General features: G+C 40.3%; 1 protein-coding gene across 4 annotated transcripts in view; it reads right to left on the bottom strand.

Annotated features, from left to right (window-relative positions):
* The window catches only part of MED13L (mediator complex subunit 13L), a 190,340-nt gene that overhangs the window by 155,248 nt on the left and 13,218 nt on the right, over positions 1-21,874 (bottom strand). For 2 of the 4 annotated variants that reach the window (XM_080559578.1, XM_080559576.1), the window contains exons 2-3: positions 15,737-15,761; positions 15,524-15,638 (exon numbers count right to left, since the gene is read on the bottom strand). In XM_080559578.1, the coding sequence (XP_080415704.1) occupies position 15,524 (1 nt within the window). In that variant the 5' untranslated portion in view covers positions 15,525-15,638; positions 15,737-15,761. Of the gene's footprint in view, positions 1-15,523; positions 15,762-21,874 lie in introns of all 4 variants that reach the window. The other 2 variants (XM_080559575.1, XM_080559577.1) reach the window with 1 other exon arrangement.

Genomic DNA, 21,874 nt, shown 5'->3' on the forward strand with positions numbered 1-21,874 from the left:
GAGAGGACTACAGCACAGTTACTATTAGTTATCATTTTGAATACATTAAAACCCAGACCAACATTTGTAACATTTATAACAAACAGGAAGCAGCAAGTAAACACAGCCACTTTGTGTAAGTGATTATACAAATTCACAAGGTAAAACTTAATTCAAGTTAATAGCAAAGACAAAATTGAATGTAGACACAAGCCATATAGAAAGTATATAAACAGAAGTGGACTGATAGCATCACATACCAAACACACAATTACTTAAACGCAAATGTTCCCCTTTTCATTCATGACAAGTTCTGATGCATGACTAGCACTTACACTTGGGAATAGATGGATATCAAGCTAATGAAGCACTAATGAAAGTATTAACAGCCATGGGACAGAGGCAGAGAGTTTCGAGAGCAGTAGGAAAATGTGTATTTAAACTACTACTTACATAGCAAAAGTGTATGTGTCAATACCAAATACCATTGCTATGGCTATGAAGAGTTATTCCACTGTTTGGGAGAACAGCTGAATAGCCACTTCGGCCACTGCATTAGGTTACATATCCATTATTTCTGTTTTAAAATACTGTGGATTGCTATTTTGAAAGTTCTGTACTGCGGGCTGAGCTCTGCTCTCCCCCAGCCACGTTCCCAAGGGGAGACTCTCAGCCCATTAGTTACATAAACTACTTCTACAGGCTTACCCACCTCAGTAGGTCATCTAAATATATGCACCAAGACTTAAAAACTGTAGTGCAATCAAAGCACTTTTTCTAGAACAGAAGAGCTGACAATTTATAGGCTATTCAGTTTTGCATGCTTTTATCAAGCTAGTTAGTTGAAAGAAAATGCACACATAATTACTTAATCCCATTAAAACAAAGACAAATGACAGCACAAAACCACACAGCTCAGCAGTTTGAGCAGCGAAAGATTCTGAGCTAACATAATAATGAATCATGCAGCCTTATCAGCGTGCAGCTCCTTCCACATTCCTCTGTTATTTCAGCTAAATCAGCATCATGTTTCTTGTATATGCCATTCAGCTATATGAAATAGTATCTTTAATAATGAATAGCTACCATAGATTTTCCAATCTATGACTAATCCAAGGTCTCTGCTTTTTCAGTAGTGATCACACATTAGTTAAACCAAGCAATTAAATTCAGATAAAAAATGCTAAAAAGTCATTTGCTCCTTCTGACATCTGGGGAGGGCAGGGGAACATAACCAGGAGGCCTTCCCCCTCCACCCCCCCCCCTTCAAAGTAAGTTTGAGAACTTATTTTTAGCTTCTATTCAGTGCATTATGTTAACAGATAAAGAGTAAACCATATCCAGTTACTGAAGAAGGAAAGAAAAAGTAAACACGTTTCCTACATATTACAATGCAAGTTTGCCGGTAAGCTTACTCTTAAGAATAAGTAAATGTAAAATACTTGTAACAATACATTTGGTATCGTACATACTGTATTTTGTATAATGTAAGAATGCATTTTGTAAATGCAAAATACTTGTAGGAACACAAAACCGAGAGCTAAACATGTAGATTCCCAATTCAAAAAAATTTTCCCCCAACATGTATTTTTTAAATTTTTATAGATGTAATATATACTGCTTAGATATAAATATATAAATCATTACAATTTTTTGGTTAGATAATTAACTTCTGAACTTAAAGGCTCAAATTACTTTTGTGTTGCTAAAGCACAGGCTCAGCCATACTAAAAGCTGAGTGTCTCCCTGTGGCACAAAGTTTAATCCCAAAATCTGGGATGTACACGCAAGTAAACAATAAGGACTACTTAAGCAGAACATTTGCTCACCAGCTATATATGCATTTCGTGGGCTTACTGAGAAACTTTTAGGACAAGACCGGGCAGGACTCCAGAAAGGGAGGAGTTAGGAGTCCGAGTACTACAGTGCATTTCTTTTGAAACTAAGCACGGTCTCACAGGCAAAACATTTTTCTTCCCACTTTCCATGCCTTAACTGCAGTTTCCAGCAAAAGCAGCAATAAAAAATTATGCTTACTACAGTCTGGTTTAGTTTAAGAAGGGGGGATGGAGGGGCATCGCTCAGTCTTTCCAAATGGACTGAGAGCTCAGCGAGAGCTTTACGGACAGCTGGGTCCGTGGGCATCTGTCTGAGGCTGCCCATTTCCAGGGATCGCCTCTCCCAAGAAGCGAGTGTCTCCAGAGAGCGCTCTGGAACGCGTTGCTGCTCCTTCCTCTCAGCATTACCTCATCCGTTCATTAGCTCCTGAACAAATTGTTTCCCAAAGAATGGGAAAGAAAACAGACGACTGGAAACTCCTCAATTTGGACTGTGAACTCTTCTGGGTATAAAGTGCAGCTCTAAGTCTGGGCACGGTCCAAGACGAGATGGATCAGAGACTTGGAGCTGGGAGCACCGGCAAGCAAGCAGATGAGGAAACAAGGCTGTCGACCATACTGCAGCAAGGTATCAAAGTATTTTTAGAGTGTCCCATTAAATAATCCAGCATTTCACTTACCCAAATCCTTTTTTCATATTGCTGAACTACAAAGAAGTCGTACCTCCAATACACAGTTCCTGCACACACAACCTAACACTGCGTTACTGCAATCTCCAGGAAGAAATGCAGTTCTTATGGTGACACTCACTGCAATACACAGCACAAAGGGCAAGCTGCGAAAACATTCAGAGATCACTAAGAAATGCAGCGTATGGAAGTCTCCACAGCACTCCAGTTTGGTTTGCAGTATTGCTAGTTCTTCATGGGTACTACACAACGTTAAGCAACCTGGAAAACCATGAAGTATCTTTGGGAGAATTACTCTAATTCCACTTCTCCTTTAAGCACCTGAAGCATATACATTTGAAATGAAAACCACCATAATTATTACTTTTTTTAAATTCACTAGCGATGACAGAGACGGATGTTAGACCAGAGCAGCAGCAGATGTACGTACAGAAATCTGATGAAAATCATCCACGGCTGTTAGACTTGACCAACAAAGTTGGATTAAGATTCTTTCCATCTAAGATAAGAACTCTAGTTGGATATTTCATATTCTTCAAAATAATCATCTGAAGATAATAATCTATCTAATAATATTCTCAAATACTACTGTGTTTGAATTGGCCTGTTGGGCTTAAAATTGAATGACATTTCCTTTTCCCTTTAGACAGAAGTGTAGCAGCCTCTTCACTTCTCTATTCTGAAGTGATTTTTTACTATGAAAAGGAGGTAACTGTCCGTATTAGCAGTTTAAGAGTAGCAGCATATATAGCCTTTTCACCAGGTACTTTAATGAACAAGGAATGAAGGGGAACCTTTATATTACAGGTGTTGAATTACTTGCACCTCTTTTGCATCAACAAAACAAAATCTTATTTTCATAATTGCTCTCATTATGTTACAATAATGAACATCTTACTTCACTTTTTAAAGAAAATCAGAGTTGTACTAGCAATTAAGGGCTGCTAAGGAGAGCAACAGAATCCATAACTTATTTTTAGGGAGCCATTAGCCCTGCCTATATACAAAATGAAATGCTAGCAAAAAAATTATGTCCAGCACTGAGTCATGAAAATGCGATCTTTCAATAAGCCAACTGCATGTTGCAAGAAGTCAAAGTAAACACATAAAACTTTTGTCAGACAAACTCCTCTCGATTCCCAGGCACATTTGGGAATACCACTGGAAAAAGCAGGATTTTCAGTTAAGCTTTTCATTATTTTACCCCAACCCAACATAGCCCAGCTCTGTATCCACTACTTCACCAGAGCAGAGAACTTCAATCGAATACAAAAGCCGTACTTGCTTTATAACCACACTGTTTATTACCATGATATTATCAAAAATAGCATCATATTCACATGGGAGAGAAGAAAAAAATGACAGGAAGATGCACGCTTCTCCCTCATTTGCCTTATGGAACGGATTCCAGTGAATCTTGTTAACACATGTTACAAAATATTGCCCGGAATAAATCTTACTGAACTTCGAAGAGACCAAGAGATTCAACTTCCATTCCACAATTGGCTAACCAACTCCCAGAACCATAAACACGGTAAGACTATAAGCTCTCCTGTTCCCCCTGTAGTCACAATAGTAATCTTCATACTTACCATTTCTTCAGAGAGCATTATGGAATATATATGAATGGCTTTACGAATTTCAAGTGAAAAAAATACAACAATACTATGATTGGAACCTTCCCTCAGCTGTAAAAAACGTTATTTACATTTCAGAGGAGACAGAACAACTACAGTGTCACTGAACAAGTCAAATTATTAATAAAGTTCTGGGGACAAGAGACATTTCCAAATAAATGAACAAAAAGTGAACATTTCTGTACAGTTACAGAAAATGATTCAACAGCAACACATGTCAGAAATACATTTAAAGGACAAAAATGTTCCTTTGGTAATTCCCCATCTGCAATCCACTGCTTGTCACAAAGTTTTCTGACAAACAAAATGAAATTATGCTTTAAAAAAAAAAACACTTTTTAAGGTGCATTCCAGCCCATCACACAATCATTAAGATCTCAGTAGAAGATTTCTTATTAAGAAAAAATAGAAATTATCCTCTTTAGTTGAGGTAAGAAGGGGGTAAGGAAGAGAGAGAGAAGTGAAAACTCCCTCAGACGGAAAGCTCTGCTATATTTTACTTTTCCTGTTACGCTACCTACAATGGGAAAGCCGAACTGCCTTCGGTAAGCTGCTGCCAAATGCACCACTTTGCCAGCACGTTACAGCGCGATGAACTTCCGAAGGAAGCAACCTGACAGTGAACACCACCACTGGTATCTCTGCAGTGCAACCTCAAATCTCACCAACTTGAATTAAGCTCCCTGACACTAGCAAAGGAGTTCAGACCTGTGAACAATTATTCCCCTCTCTGCAGAAGAGGATCCTCTTACCCCGCACAGATTGCTGTCCTCTCAATCATCACCCATGTGCTGTCACAAATGCCCCAAACCGTTGGGGTGACAGGGAAATAATTAGGTGAGACTTGCCCAGACAACTCCAGCAGGCAGACATCAGCTCATGCTGCGTGCCAAAGAGCAAAACCCCAAACTTGGTGCCAGCCTGCCCTGGGAAATTTCTCCATAAGAACTGTGTAACACTGATCCATTTCGAAAAGCAACCTGAAGCATCGAGTTTTATGAGGTTGCTTTTGATTGCTTGTTTTTAAAAACAGGGCGTGAGTGAGTACACTGAGGGCTACACTACTCTCACCGTTACGAGGCCAGCAGGTACTCGGGATGCTCTCTGCACTCCACGTGGAGTTAGGGTCCACAGAACCCTGGACCAGGAAGGCCCATCACCACTCCTCAGCCTTGTCACAGAGCATATATTCAAGAGATCCAAAAAAATGTGTGTTGACCAGTCTCAGACTTGTAAAACATACAATTTTGCCTACCACGCTCACTGGCAGGATCTTCCAGAACACTGCAGCTCTGACATAAGACCATTTGTTAGCACAGATATTCTCTTCTGTTTCTAGAACTCTGGCCAAATGCAGACTCTTTCCCAAATTTATTTTCCGTGTGTAAACGTGTACATGCCATAATCAGTCACCCCTCACCTTATCTCAGCTCCTCCACAAGGCGACAGATCTTTTTGGACTCTGCAGCATGCAAGTTTCCACACCTGTGATGGCACCTGCCAGGACCATATACAACAACCTAGGTGCATTTTCACTAATCCCTGGTCCCAAACACAAAAGCATCTAAGTAACCCTGAAACACCTTTTTAATTCACTAGATTACATTAGCATTTTTTCCGCAAAGGCATTGCCCCAACATTCCTGTCAGGGCAATTACCACCAACCACCTTTAATTCCTTCTCAGCGCCCTGCCTTTGAGGAGCATTTTCAACTGTATGAATGCATTACTTATATTTATCTCTGGAAATAAAAATGCAGGGTGATCAAATTAAGGTGCAATTGTGGCCATGTTACTCTACAACATCACAGGCTATTCTGTTTTACTGTCACAGCAATCTTGATTCTTTTTGTAGAGTTTATGGAAAATTTGCCTAATTAAACCCTCCATCTTACTTGGTAAAACTCCTCAAAAACTACATTTTGGGATCACTAAACCTGTTTCTATTCCATCCACTATGGTCTTTGATTCCATAAAGAAAACCCCTAATGGTATCATCCCATTTTTGTCCTAATGAGATGATAATCTCCTTCCATGCAGGCAGTTCATTCCCTTGGTCACGCTTTGCAACCAGTCTGAGATGCATGATGGGGCAACTGGGAGAGCGATCCTCTCCCATTCAGCAGCTGGCTGGCGCTGGAGCGAGCCGAGAGGAATCCCGTCACCCCACCAACTCTCGGCAGAGCTGTTATGTGGGGATCACAGGTTGAACAGCCCCAATCAGTACTTTACTACTTTGTTGCGTCCTCTCCCTTTATTATTCTGTATTTCTAATATTCAAACGCACAAGTTCCCAGACCTTCCACTGAACCCTCCTCGTTGTGGAGGTGAAATTTATTCTTTTAAATATAAAGTCGCCACGCACTTACAACATTGTTTAGAACACTAAGAATGCAAGCATACCCCAGTAATGTGCCTTTCCTCTATTGTACGCCTTTCCTTCAAATTATTTAAGTGGTAAGTACTGAAAACCAATTTAGCATTGTTTTGCTGGAAGTTCCAATTGCCATTATATGAATGGCTGCAACACACAGGTTTTTGGTTTGTCTTTAAACAGGAAGTTCCAGCTTTACTAACAGCAGACCTCCACCTATTTGTCTTCCCACCGAAACCCACAATTCTCATGGGCAAGAAATAAAGGTAAGAATTCAGCCTTGTCCTTAAGCTACTGTATGTACTACAACTCAACTGTTTTGTCCTTGCTCCTCCCCCTAATCCCATGCAAGAATATTGTTTTATTTGTGTATTTATGGCACGCTGGTTTGGAAATGATGTATTATAACCATACCATGCCCTGTAGTTTCAAATAAACCTCAGGAAACAGACTTCACTTTCAAAAACCTTCATTCTCATTGTACCACATTGCTTCTCAGATTTCATGGCTGCTCACTGACACGCTGAACTATATATCAAATCTTTTACTTTCAAATTGCTATATGTACACGTTTAGGTATCCAAGGACTTTAATACAGATTACCATCAAATCCATGGGTAAGTAAGTGCACGTGTATAATTAAGTCCACTCAAAATGACTTGCCAGCTTGAGGATAAAAATTGTGTATCAAGATTTATAACCTTTAATAGGAGTGTTAAAATAAAGCAAGTAACTTTTATGTAATGGAAAACATACCTCCTTAAAGAGAAAGTAGGGGTTAACTTCAGAAGAGTCGTGGTTCTATGTTTTGTCTTTGCAATGCAGTAGCATGTATATATCACTAAAAGTTCATTAATTATTCCATGTATCGCTTTGCAATTATGCAAGTGTATGTTTATAAGGTTGTTTACAGAAAAAAGAATTTTTTTTTTTAACGATGAAATTTTCTAGTAAAGTTTACCCTGTGTTCTTAGGATTACCCAATACATGAAAATACAAACATCAGTAATGAGCTCTATTAATGCAGATTTCACTTCAAGCTAACTTAGATTTACTTCACACAGTTAAGTGAGTTCATTTCACTGGGAAAGAAAAAAAAAAGAGATCCCCTGAAGCAAAAACCATCAACTACTGTGGATGATATTGCCCAACACATTGCTGAAAAATAAATTTGTCTGATTGGATTTTTCTATTTTCCCCCCTCAAGCAGCACTTTTAAAAATACAATCTTTTAATGATTGTTTAATTTTCATATAACTAGAATATAAATCCTTTACATACTGCTTTGCTGCAGCTGCAGCATAATGTCTCATTTTTCATGGAAAAAAACTAATTACGTGGTTCACTGAGTTGCCTGTGGTAACACATCAATTTTATTTACATTCAAAAGTTGGACTTCAGTTTCGTCTCAACACTCTTGTTAATTCCAGGCACATTTTATACAACAGTTCGCTCCAATTCCTTAGTAATACCTCACTCCAGCTTTTATTTGAAAGAGGTTCTGAGCTATTATGATCTCAGCTTTGAATTTCCAACACTTTTGGACACTACCAAGTTTGTAGCACCAATTCTGTTCTGTCCCTAGAAGTACACTATTTCCTATGGAGCCTAGACTCAGTGAAATAGTCCTGCAAAAGAATCAATGAATGATCACTAGGGAATGCAGCTAGTATGGTTTCACAATAAATGCCAAATCTTTATTTCCCCACAAAAAAAGTTATTTAATAACTGTTATTTGATAACTGACAATAATTAAAGATTAGTTATTCAGATTTTCAACTGTTTCAACTGAATTAAGATTGTGTTTTGAAAGCAGGAGAACTAAGTAAAGAAAAAAAAGTTATAGTGTCCAGTAGAGAATTTATTGGTTTTACCTTCCATCGTATTTCCTTTAAACTTTTTTTTTTTTTGCTGTTAACAGTAAAATCACCAAATTCCCAAGTATGAAAGGATTTAAAAAGTTAATTCTCAGGACAGAGGGAAAATAGGAAGTGTTCAGCTCTTTTACACAGCCCTTAGGTCAATTTCATTTTTCTCATTTAGGCTTAAGCCAAGGTATTGCAGACTGTAAAAAGGGGAAAGAGGTGGAACATTAAAATGGTATGCTGCCGACTAGAATCGATAATGAATTCATGACTGCCATATGTATTCATTTGATACTACTCTAAGCACTGAGATTCACTGTTAGTGTTCAGAGGAAAACCACTGAAGAAAAGAACTAAAGAAAAATAAAGCGTGATTTGATGTCTAGATGGTAGAGTCAGATCTGATTCCTTCACACAACTCATACGCTGGCTGTCTATAATCATAAACCAATTTTCAAGCAGAAATAAGGAAGAAGCTGGGGTGGAGGAAAGAATATTTGTTTAAAAAACTAAAACAGACTAAAATGAAGACATTTTGCCCAGACACAATAAGGCTTTTGTCAACTTCTTCTCTATAAAAGGAGTTGACACTTTCCCATGAAGCAATTCCTTAATCCCAAATGATGGCATAATAACCTCATTTCAAATGCCTCCTTAAAAGAAAAAGTTTATTTTGTCTAAGCTAAACTTCAACTGGCAATCACCGGACACCAATTAACAGTGTCAAATATAAGGGTCACAGAACAATTCTGCAAGCTGAGAAAGTTTGAATTCATTCCTAAATCCTATCTTCTTCTCTGAAAGATTTTTCTAAAAGTTTAACTTTGTTTTCCTGTCTTTGGAAATAATCTATGCTAGGCAATTAAGAAAATGCAAATAGCTTACTGTATTGAAAGTAATCAGCCCAGAAACTTTTCAGTAACTTAATATTCCAATAAAGTCCTGTGTCATATGAACCTATTTGTTAATTCCACTCTCAACTCAAGAGCTGGCAATTAACCATTTTCAGATTTAACTTCAAATTATTAATAAGTGGTACTCAGCTGCTTGATATTAGAAACCGCCTTTCAAATCGAAAGCCTTCAAAATTACTTCCATGCTAGATTCCTTTTATTCCTTGTTGGTAAACTGCCTTTCCATGTAATAGTTGTTCTCCTTCCAATAATACTGTGCATGACAATAGTCATGAGTTTTGTGTGTTCTAGAGTACGCAAAACAATTCGCTGTAATACATGTTCCGTGCTGGTATGCTCTTCAGCTGAGCCCACCAACGCAAGGAACAAGGAGATAACCTCTTGGCCGTTTCAAAGAAGCCTCAAAGTCAGCCATGATGCAGCTTCAGCAGCCAACGCTCCCTTCCTTCCCACCTTCAGTTATTTAAAAGCTTGTAACACAGCTGAATATTTAAGAGCATTTTCATTAAAAGCCGTATTATTAATCTGTATACCCATTTCACAGGAAGTGGTGCTTATTCCCCATTTTATGTACTACTTCGCACATTCAGACAGACAGGAACATCTTATTCAATATTGAGCACTACACAGCAGCTAAGAACATATTTCATTATATCCCTGAATAGTCTTCCCAATCCCTTACAACTACAGGGAGTCACAGCACCTTGAAAGGACCCTAAGTATACTAGTCCAGATTGAGACAAAGTAGACTCCTCACTGCTTCTGTATCCTCTATTACGTTAGCAGAAACAAAAACAAATTTACAAATTTCAAGTTTTCCTTTTTTTAAAAAAAATCCTACTAAACACTGAAAAACATGGTGTACTCAAGTCCTCTAAATTAGGTAAATTTTTAACCTGTACATGTTCACCAATAAAATAAACTTCAAAATCTTAACAAGCCAACATCAAGAATCCTATCCAGCTGTAGTAAAAACACCTAAACTGAGCTCTGACAAGTTATTCCTCTCCAGAAACACAGGTGGAAACATACAGCTTCCCATCTACCCATCAGCAGTCTGAAAGCAGAGAAACAATAGCAGAAATTAAGCCTGGACCCCAACTGTATGGTCTAATATGGACACCTTAAATAGTCCTTACCTTTGCTAACGTTTTTTCTCTCCAGGTTTATCAGCGCACGGGATTACAACTGTGTCAGCCCAGCACAGCAACAATTCAGGAACAGGAAAAAGCTGAAACGCCACATTTTTCCTGTCACAGATCAGATTTTGACTACATTTTCAAACTTACCAAGCTATGAATGTTCTAGAAAAAAAAATACTCCTTCCTGGAAGATTTAACCAATTTACACCAAGTAATCTTCTTCGTACAAGTTTCCACCAAAATCCTGCCATGTATCTATCCTATTACAAAGGTTATTGGTATCTTCTGGGGGAATTACCTCCAGCAATTAATGCATCAAGCACAAAATACCAAATACATTTTAAAAAAAGGGATTGACTCAAAAAAATTCAACCCACAGAAGACTGCTCTTCTCCTTGCAAGAGAGCAGTGGTATGGAAAGGACCAAACATCTCATCTGTTTGAGGGAAAGGTGTCTCTAAGTAAACCTGAAATGAGAGCAGGTCAACACCAACTGCTGAAACACTTCCAAGAGGACTAATGTCCCAAGAGTAGCAAAACGCTAAAATTGCATTTATTCTCTCTCAACAGGCTTGGTACTGTTGAGCATCTATTTTGGAGCCATATGAAGAGGCCCCTGACACGACGTGGTGTTTTCACTTCCGCGCCACGGGCACCGGTGCGTACCAGGGGTTTCTCACCGATGCCCTAAGTTCCTCATATTGGTTTGTCGGCATGGGTAGCTCTACAGAGGAGCACATCATGGCAATCCCAAATACCTACCAGGATCAAACAGTGATTTTAGGCAACCAAGCTATTAATCTGGAAGTTCTTTAAATGCAACTGCATCCTCTCAGACACCTCGAATCTCAGTTATTAGTTTTCACGGTGCTGCCTAAAAACTTGAGAGACTTCCACAGCCCATCCCTGGGGTCACGCTTACAAGTCCACAAAACTCCTTTCTCATTAGAGAGGCACGTCTTAATCTCTGCATTACTTCTGACCATTCAGGCATTCTCTGCCACAGATGCAACCTACAAAACGGAATATATCCATAAGCTCAATATGCAGATTAGAAATTTATCGACTAAACTGTCAGACAAAAAGAGTGTTTAAAATGTCAGACATAAGTACTCTTAGCAAAAAGAAAGCAAGCAACTAACAAAGAAACAATTACCACCTGCTTACAATGTAAGTGGAATACACAGGGTACATGAAAAAAAACAAAAAACAAAAACAGGAGTCAAGTATAAATTCTCTACGGTGCTCCAGATGGCATTTGGTCACCAAATGCAAATGAGAGTACTGCAACTTGCAAATCTACAACTTTGCTGTCAAAAAACGTGCCAACAGTAAGATACTACCTCTCTCCATTTATTTCTCATGTAGAATTTACAAAAAATATTTTAGTGAGAAAAGGCACAGCAGCTGTAACACTTGTCAAACCTCTTCAGGCAGTAATACCATTAAACAGCATTTCTCCTTGGGAAAACACCGCTTTCACAAATCAGAGTATTTCCAACTTCTTCAAACTTGTAAAATCACTCCATTTTTTCCTCCATTCAGAGACCCCATATCAATTATCTTCTTTCACTTGGGACAGAATCAAGATCTTCCATCTTCTTTCTACCAATTTAAAATTCAATCAAAATAAACAAAACTGAACAGCTGAGGCTGGCAGGAAGAAGAAGTGTAGGAGTATGTGCAAGACACACCCATGAGCACTATCTACTTCACAGCTGCCTAGCTAATCTAGCTGCTTAACTCATCCAGAGCTGTTCTACAAATAATTGTTTTTACTTAATCTTCCATGACAGTCTTTAATTATCTACACAGTTTTGGAAAGCTGCTGCATAAACAATTGTTCGTACTAGCGTCTGTTTGTAACTTCTAAAGTTGTCTTCGCTATGACTATTTGAAATTCTTGCTATATTAAAGACAGACTGCTGGTTCCAAAATTATCTTGAATGTTATATAGATAAGGCAACCCACACGCAGATACAAAACTAAGAGGTGGTTCTGAAAGAAAAGTCTCAGTGTAGACTTCTCATTTGTTAAGCTTAAGTATTGAATGTAATGCAACACAATTTAAGTGTGGGGCTGCCTTCTTCAGATAAATCAGTAATTCCAATCTATACTTGAATGAATAGAAGTATTAAAGTTGGCACTATATTTTTATTACCCTAATTTCACTTTTGAAACACAAGTCCTAAGCAGAAAACAAGAAATTCAGAACTGTGAGCAACTTCATACTCAGGAAGAAGTCGTGATCTTATGAACAGCCGTTACATCCTAGAGCTCACACATAATAAAGGCAGGATTTGTAAAGCAGAAAGTTGCAGATAGGGTACACTCTTCCACTTGGATTTACAGTTTCAGATTTCTGGGACTTGTGCTCCTAAGTGCACACGTACAATCACAAAAGCAAGGCCCTACTCACTGAACTAGCAAGTTACTGACCACAGTGACAATCCAACCGGTAGGAATGAGATTTTAAGCTACTGTAGTTGATTTTATGGCTAGGCTATGCTAAAAAAACATAATATTCTAGTATGGCTCAGCTGACAGGCAAGTCTATTAGTATGCTCACTAACTTACTTTCCTTTTGTATGCCAAAATGCAGAAGTCCTTTATATTTTCAAGAGCTGAGGAAACTAAACTATATTTTCAAACTGAGGAAACTAATTTTAACTTTCTAGTATTTCAGTACTGTGATCTACCTATAAAATAAGAGCCAAAATAACCTCGTGTCGTATGCCTTGCTGCTGCAGGAAATATTAAACACTGTCCTTTGTCATATTTCAAGGAACCAAAGTACATAAATGCCTCATTTTGCCAATCTGATGTTCAATATTTCATCAATAGGGATGTTTGAACTGTAAAAAAAAAAAACCTGCTGAAACAGAACAGCTCTATCAGCAGTAATTTTATTTTTTTATTTTTTACTATTTACATCACTTTGAACTATTATCTGATAAGTCAGTACTAGAGTTTCAACGTGCTTCTAATAAACAAAAAGTAAAGCGATGGTGTGACTTACACACACACTAGGAATCCTTTATAAGCCTGCAGTGGAATGGAACAGAAGAGATTACTTCCCAGACCCTTGTAGGGTCCTGACACTTTGCAAGAGCATATTTAGTCTTCTTTCAATTATATTTCATTCCCCTGAATGAATCACGCTTAGTCCTCCTTTCTTTAACTCCAAACTCAACTTCACATCTCTTTACATCCCTCTACACGGTCCTTCCTTCAGACATTACTTTATCATTGAGTGATCTTTACTTGCAATGTTCTTTCAAATTAAAGCAGTGCTGTTGTGCAAGGGCAGACATACCTTTTTCAGTACAGCTGGCTGCGGTGTTTGTGAAATACACCAAGCTCAGACTATTTTTCATCTATGTAGTACTGCTACAGTTGACACTTGCAAAACAGTGCTCTTGCAGCCAATTTGCAGCTTTAATTCCACTTAAAAGTTTTGGTCCTGAAGGCTCCAGCCTTCAAAACATTTTGGACCAGGCAGAAATGAGTCAAAGCACTGCCATTCACCGCTTGTTATACTCTGACCCATACTATGCTCAAGCAGGTTCAGCTACTCAAACATTTAAATGCTTCACCATACTGTTATTACTGGGTGCAATATTATATTGTTGTAACCAAAATGTTAGATCCAAACAAGCTGTATCAATTCACAACAGAAATAGAAGCTACAGCCTCCAACTCCCCTTTAATAAAAAGACACTTCAGTCCCATATACTACATTTGAAATACTAAGTAAACTGTATTTCCCAAAGAGAAAAACATATATTATTAAAGCTTTGCTGGGCGCATAGAAATATTATCCACGCCTTCATTCAAAACAGGTGCCTCATAAAAAATTCACAGCGGTGGAATGGCTTAGTGCAGCGCTTCGGAGCCATCTCTTTAATTATACATGAACACGCAGCTACCTGCATGAAATATGCCTAAAGATACACGGAAAGTGTTTCATATCTGATTTCGCAGGATATCTTACCAAACAAACAATACAGTATTTGTGAAAATATGAAGTCTGTAACCATCTGAATATAGGTGGTTAGAGCAGGATTAATGAGGAAGAAAATGAACATACTATCAAGCAGAACCAAAACAGCGTGAGGCAGAGGTGGGCAGATAACAGACAACTAAAGCACACTTGACAAATACGATATGGTATATGCTGGAACTGACAAATCTTTATCACCAAGCAGCCAGAAGGTACGACAGGCTACAAGGATGAAAGTTTATTGCTAAACCCAAAGAACTGATCCTTGACCTTATACTATTATTATTATTATTCCAGGACTGGTAAACTTTCATTGTTTTAATCTCAGACAAGACTAAAGGAAAGTATTTACGGAGTCTAGTTAAATACCTGTTCAAAGTTATGAGTTTTCAGGCAAACTAGGTCGACTCACAGCAACAAGACATGACTGAAAAGATGGACAGATGGATGGAATATGGATGTAGTCAAAACCAAAAAAGGTTTACATCAGGTGAAGTTAATTTTGTTCAGTCATTTTAAGGCTACATATTCTGGAGACAATGAAGACACTCAAGCACAAAACTTACAGTCACATAAGCTTAATGTCACCTTTGTCCAACCTTCCTCTTCCTTTTATTACACTCACTTGTTGCAACTTGCCTCCATTTACACTCAAACCCTGCAGCGTGACCAACATCGCAAATTCTGACCTTGCAGAACCCCAGCAGTTTACCTGTGGTGCCACGGAGTTTAGCTGACCCTGCAGGATAGGTATTTTGTTCCATCAGCTATTACCTTATGCCAGATTTTTTTTGTTGCAACTGTTCTTTGAACTTGAATTTACTCTAATTTTACAGTGCATCAGATTTCACACAAATTTAGGTAACGGCATTGGTTATTCTCCCAAGTTCAAGGTCTGTTTTGCACTTTATCTGCAGATCACTTGCACTGGAAAAGTCAATTTTATAAGTTTTTTTCCCTTTAGGTCTCAACATACAAGTTGTGACAAAATCGTATATGGTAGCTAGTTAAAGGCTTTAATAAGAGTTTGTTTTCCACTGCAAAAAAATATAAATAAAGAAATACAGAAAGAGAACAACTTACTGTGCAGTTCCCGATGGATCACATCTACTAGGTTTGGTTCATCTCCCCACCAGAATATCCATAGTTCCTTACAATCCGGTTTGACGTCACGGCGCCACACACAAAGCAAGTTGGCCTGCAAGCAGCGGATGAAGCTGAGCAGAATTGGATCATCCTGTGCTGGGGCTGAAATGATAGGGCCACAGTCCCCATGACCTTCAAAATTGTACCTACGCCATTTGATGCCTGTGAGTTCAGCCTAAGGAGAGGAGAGAAAAAAAGCCGTTATTTCATTTCAAAACATCGTTATGCTAGTGGTTTGTTTCATTTTTTTGTTGTTTATTCCTCAAATTAAGCTCTAAGCAGCCAATTTTAAGAACTCGTCCCATTCCCATATTTTCCCTTTTCTCATCCAAGGAAAAAAAAAGGCAAAACAATTTTAGAAACAGTACTGAATAGAAACCTGGCTTACCCTTTCAGTTAGGTTTTTACCATAACCAGACTTATTTTCAGTGTTCCTAACCCAATTGTCATTTTACTGTAAAACAGGTTTAAAAAAAAAACAAACAAGGAGGAGGAGGAAGGCCTGTTCCCTCGTGCTGGTTGGAGGTTAAGTGATTTTGGCATCAGCCTGAAAGCTAGAAACTTGAAGATCACAAATAGCAAGTGCTACAGGACATAACTGACTGACAGAAAATAGCATGAAACTAGTTTCATACTGTGATGCTTTAAGTTTGTCATGCATACTTTTTATTTTGCTCATGTGAATGAGAGTGGAATAAGGACAGTTGCCATTTACCGTCTCTTGACCTCACAAAATTGTGTTCGTTATCAAGAAAAAAATAAGAAGAACAGGAAAATAGCCACCTCATCTTCTGGGGAAGAGGTTCTTCTACAGACAGTGAAAATCAGAAAGTCTGGAGGTATTCCACTGCCTAGCCAAGCAAAGAATCAACTACCAGAAAGGAAGAAACCAAAGTACTCAAACCATGAAAGAACTGGCAGCTAGAGCCAGGTTAGGAGAGCCACCATTCTCTTTTTCCCTTTGCATTTTAGCAGCAGAGACTCATAGCTATCAAACATTGCTCCCCTTTGTTTCTGACTGCCAGACTACTACTTTTTTTTTCTATTATTTAATTAATTTCTCTCACCGCGCCCATCACACCCCTCCTTTCCCTTCCCCAGCCCACTGGCCTGGCTCCCACCCTGCTTTTCCTGCACTCCCCATCCGGCCCCACACCGCTGCTGCTCCGTCCTTGCTCTCCACCTCCCGCTGCCCCCAGAGCCTGCCCAGGACACAAGCGGGAACACTCGCTGGTGTGAGCACTGTTGCCAAAGACAGAAGCAGTACGTATGTGCTCTGTGTCCACAGTGGGCTTGTATTCTAGTTTCTAGCCCATGTTACCACATTCTCACTGCTGTTATTACCTTTACTGCTTCATTGAAAGCATTCACACCCTCCACTTTACTGCTCAGAAATAGCCGGTGTACTCAGCTCGCAAACGGTCCTACAGGAAAAGCCAGCTGGGCTGCAGGAGCAAGCTGCAAAGCTCAAATATAGCATCTACCCCCTGACAAGGAGAGTCAGTGCCAGGCAGAAGAGGAGAGGCGCAGCAGTGGAAACACTAGCTGCAGGAATGGAGCATCTCCCCAGCAAGTAATAAGCTAAGCTACATCTAAATAGCAAGCATTCCTTGCCTTTCTCTGGGCGGTACATATGGGGAATATGAACAAGAAAGAGGGCCAAGTTTTAGTCCTAAAGAAAACAAGAGACTTGCAAGTCACATGTGCCTCCTAATGTCGTGATTTGCAAATGGATGCTTTGCCTACTGACCTACACCGCACGCTGTGCATCGCATACACAAAGATCTGTTTTCAAGTCCACAAGTTTACTTTATTATCCATTTTTCAAAGGTTTTTTTTTGCTGCAATTACTGGAAGCAGGCTGTTGCTTGTTAATGAGCTAGCTGCTAGTTGGCTGCTGAGGAGCTAAAGGTGACATTCATCGTACTGACAGCACAGGCAGAAAGTACTGAAGCTCCTTTGGCCTTACAGACGCGTCCTGTAAAAGTTTCCATCATTCTGTCTGTGTGCTGCCTGGCACAGCAGGGTTCTCACCTGTGACCAAAGCTCCTGGGACTACACCTCAAAGAAAGTTTTTCGCACACAGGAGCACAGCAGTGGCCCTCCCTGGGAAGGGGACAGCCAGCTAGAAGACCCAACAGCAGTGAAATTACCTATACTCTTTGCATGTCCCTAAGCCACCGGTCATCCTCACCCCCACACTGCTACCACCCTGTATCGTGTCAGCAGGACACGAACCACAGCAAGCACTGGAGTCCCCACGCTGGGGATTCTCCCCAAGCAGCACTGCCACACTGGGCTCACAGAGACGTCGCCCCACTCAGAGAGGGGCGGAGCGATGGAAAATCAAATTACAAGAGGGGCACAGCGTGCAGGCCACGTTCCTGGCACAAGAAAGGGCACAGGAGAGCAGGAAGAAGAGGCCAACGGGAAGGCCAAAAATCTATTTCTTCCACAGTAGGCTGCTGTGTAGTGCTGGAATACCTCACACATTACATAATACTCTAAAAGAAAGCACTTACGCATGCTGCTCCAAAACATCTGCATCTGTTCTACATGGATCCCTACCTACAGCTTAGAAAAGCAACATGCAGAGCTCCTGAAACACGGCGGTGGCTACTGCTGCAAGTCACAAAGCCTCAAAGATCAGTGCCAGCACAAGCAGCCTAGGAAAAAAATTACGTTAGATGTTTATATGTCGTAATCCTCTAGAAACACACAGTAGGTCACGAAGAACATGGAATAGGAGGATAACAAAAGAAGTTACTCAACAGCACCACACGCTTGATCAACACAGCAATAACCAGAGATCAGCTGTGTGAAACAGCAGACAAGGTCCTACACAGCTTCCTGGTAGCTCAGGGGTATCAACCTGGGACTCTCCATCCATACCGTGGATGAAATACAGTCAAGAAGAGCACACAGAAGCCATCAGAGCTGCATCTAATTTAATTCTACACTAACACGTTTCTGGAGCATCTAACTCTGCAGACTGGGGGATGACTTCGTACCGGAGCTAACCAGGACCACTAGCGAGCACCCACGTAAAAAAAATGACACGCGAGAAAAGGCAGGCAAGGACTGGGGGTTTTGAAGTTAACAGCATCAAATAATATCTCGGACATGCCATTTCCTGGTCAAAGCAGCAGAGACGCTGCTCAGTGCATTTATTTGGATACGTCTGTTTCTGCTTACATTTTTAATAGGTAAGCATCAAGACTAATCCCTCCAAGCTTCCAGATTTTGTCCCTGTGTTTAATTAAAACTGATTTCAGGAGAAGATCTGAATCCAGAAGTAGTACACATGAGAAGATTGCAGCAGGTACACATACGTAGTCCGTGTCTCTACAGATAGCTTTCCGTTTAATATTAACACACTGTGTGGAGAATACCTGCACCCGTACTGAGGCTGTTGAAATATTCATTTATTTAAACAAACATCACTACTTTTAGAAGCCCTCAACCTGTAGCCGTGTTTTACAGACAAGACAGCCAATCTCCTGCGGGTCTGGTGACCCAATTAAAGAACCAAAAGGTGGCTGCGTTCACACGTACCTCAGCAGCGAGCACAGGCTGCGACCCAAATGGCAGCCTCTTCCTCATTGCCTGCCACGCGTTTCCATCTCCAGCTTTGCACCAGATCCAGCGATCACGCGATCACTGGGTGGACAGAGTCAGCTCACCAACTGGAAGATGGAAACCGAGAAGTAAAGCCCAGCAGCTCAACACACCGAAAGCTTGCCCTGCTCTCAACAGCCACAGAAATACTTGCTGCAATATGACAGAGGACAGCAGAGCAGGTCCAGGAGCACCAAGCTGATGGTGTTAGAACAGCCTGAGCAGTCACTGACATCGGCAATCTTGGTTTCTGTTTGAGCACTAAACTGAACACTGCTTTTTGCTCACAACTATTTAGAAATGAATGCAGAATATAGCAAAAGTCTTGCCAGGTGATGCAATCTATTGTTTTTCTTGCATCTTTTTCCATACACATAGTTTGGGCTTATTATATTTACTACAGTGTTCTAAACACTAAAAATGATGACCAAGAAGGAGCTTACAAATACTTACGATTAACTAATATTGTCAGTAAGTCATGCATTATGCAAGGGGCTTTTTGCTTTGATTTTTAAAGGAACATATGCTTTGGAGAACTGGGCTGTGAAAGGTTCAACTTCATGAATAAAAAAAAAATCTGATTCAGTTAACTGTAGCTGGATGCAGAATGAAAGGTTTGCAAGAAGCCTGCTCTGCATGCACTGGACCAAGACTGTAAGGAAACAGACCTCTAAGTCTAACAATAATATCCAAAGTCTTTACTAACATTCAACTTCTGACAGAATTCCCAACACACTACAGGACTTGGTTCTGACACAACCAAGAGCAGCTATTGAGGGAGAAGAGTGCCAGCATTCAAACCCCAAATTCCACAGAGGCACCTGAACACACCCAAAACATACCCAAGAAATAGGCAGTGGTGAGAACAGCCATGCCAGTGCTGTCATTCAGAAACACGGCCTGAGAAAGAAGACCGCATGCCATCCTTTGAAAAGGAGCAAGAACACAGGTTCCTTCCTGACTGCCTTAACCACTACACTCTGCAGAGCAAAACAGCTCTCCCCTTAAAAAAAAATCTGAAAAAAAACCATACACCTCAAAAAAAAGCACCAGGAGTATTCAGTCCTCTGATATCCCCAATACACACCCTCAAGAGAGGTAGAGAAAGCAAATTAGCACTTTCTCTTGCAACCATTTGTCTGCTGCCCTAAATGCAGACAACTCCATCGCACCCATCCACAACAGCTGGGGGCTGCAGCCATCTTCACTCCAGGACAGCGCTCGGAACCGTAAATTCCCAGTAGAGATAAAACCTAAGCTGTGATTCTTCCCTCCCCAGCTTAAATCCGAATAATTGACAGGCAGGAAGGCTCTTCTGCTGAGCTCATAGCACTCCGCTCAGATTGGCAGAGTTGAGGCTGCTAAAAATCACAATTCCCCAGTAACACCGCCCGACTTGATTCTGGCACGCCACCAGCAGTCCTGAAGATTTAATTAGTGCTGTGTAGCCACTGTGACTGTTCTCCTCTTCTGCAGCCCCTGCAGATGGAACACAAACAAAACAGATCTTCCACCTCTTTTTTTAATTCCTTCTCATCTCCATCAAATGCTTGTCGGACTACATAAACTGTATGGGAAATCCACAGACCAATTCAAAATTAACTTCTCAGAAGACTCGGGGAAGTCGACTCATTTTATTAGACAAAGCTCCCTCGGAGAGATTACACCAGGATACAGCAAGGACCAGGCAGAGCATCAAAGTAGGAGAAATGCTTGCATTCAGGCACGCTAAGTATAAAGTAGGGTTCCTTCTGTATTCCTGCACATTTTATAGCTTAGCCATCATTTTAAGATACAGAAATAATAACCACATGCCATTTTTCCTGCTTTATATAGGACAGGAGGGTAGGAAAAGCTAAGGTCCCAGAGCGTGGCAGATCAGCACTCCAGCACCTCCAGCGCAGGAAGAACACGCAGACAGGAGGCAAAGATCAACAGAAGAGGCCTGGAGGCTCTCATGAGCAGACCACCAGATATCACCCAGGCCCTCAGCTCCAGCCCTGACTTTCTCAAAGACTTCCAACGTGACATCGTTCATTTCAGCTTTCTTAATTCTCCTACCTGGAACAGGAAAAAAACTATTAAAATATTTCCCAACTACCTGTCTGAAAAGTACCATGTAAAGTCATAGTGTTGCGAACAACTTTCTATAATTCTCTCAAGAAGAGAAGCAAGTAATGTTTAAAAACAAAACAAAAAAAAAAACACACACCATCATGTCAGTCAGGCATCTTCTACAAACAAGTTTCAGTTAACTGGAGGGAGCACAAAAAAAGTAAAATATTTCCTGTGGATGAAGAAAACACATCAGCATTTAAAGATGGCACTCTTTAAAACTATTTAATTTTAGTTAGATTATCTCTAGGTAAATTATCTCACTAAGTAGGTGGGAAAACATTTGCTCCTGTTTAGGACAGCTCATACAGTCAGAACGGGTGAAAAAGCCCCCCAAAATCCAGCGAGCCCCACCTCCGAGCATACGTGGGGTGCAGCGCCGAGGCGAAGAGGATCACGCGCAGCAGCCCCTTCCCTCGCAGCCCACCTGGAGTGAACGCGGTGCCAAAGTCCAGAGGACAACAGACGATGTGACACCATGAGTACAGGCTACATCGCATGCCCCTCTTGCCAAGGCGAGGATCTTACGCTGCCCCGAGTACCTTCCATCTATTT

This window comes from Anser brachyrhynchus (assembly GCF_964034855.1).
Source record: "Anser brachyrhynchus genome assembly, chromosome: 17".
Lineage (NCBI taxonomy): Eukaryota > Metazoa > Chordata > Aves > Anseriformes > Anatidae > Anser > Anser brachyrhynchus.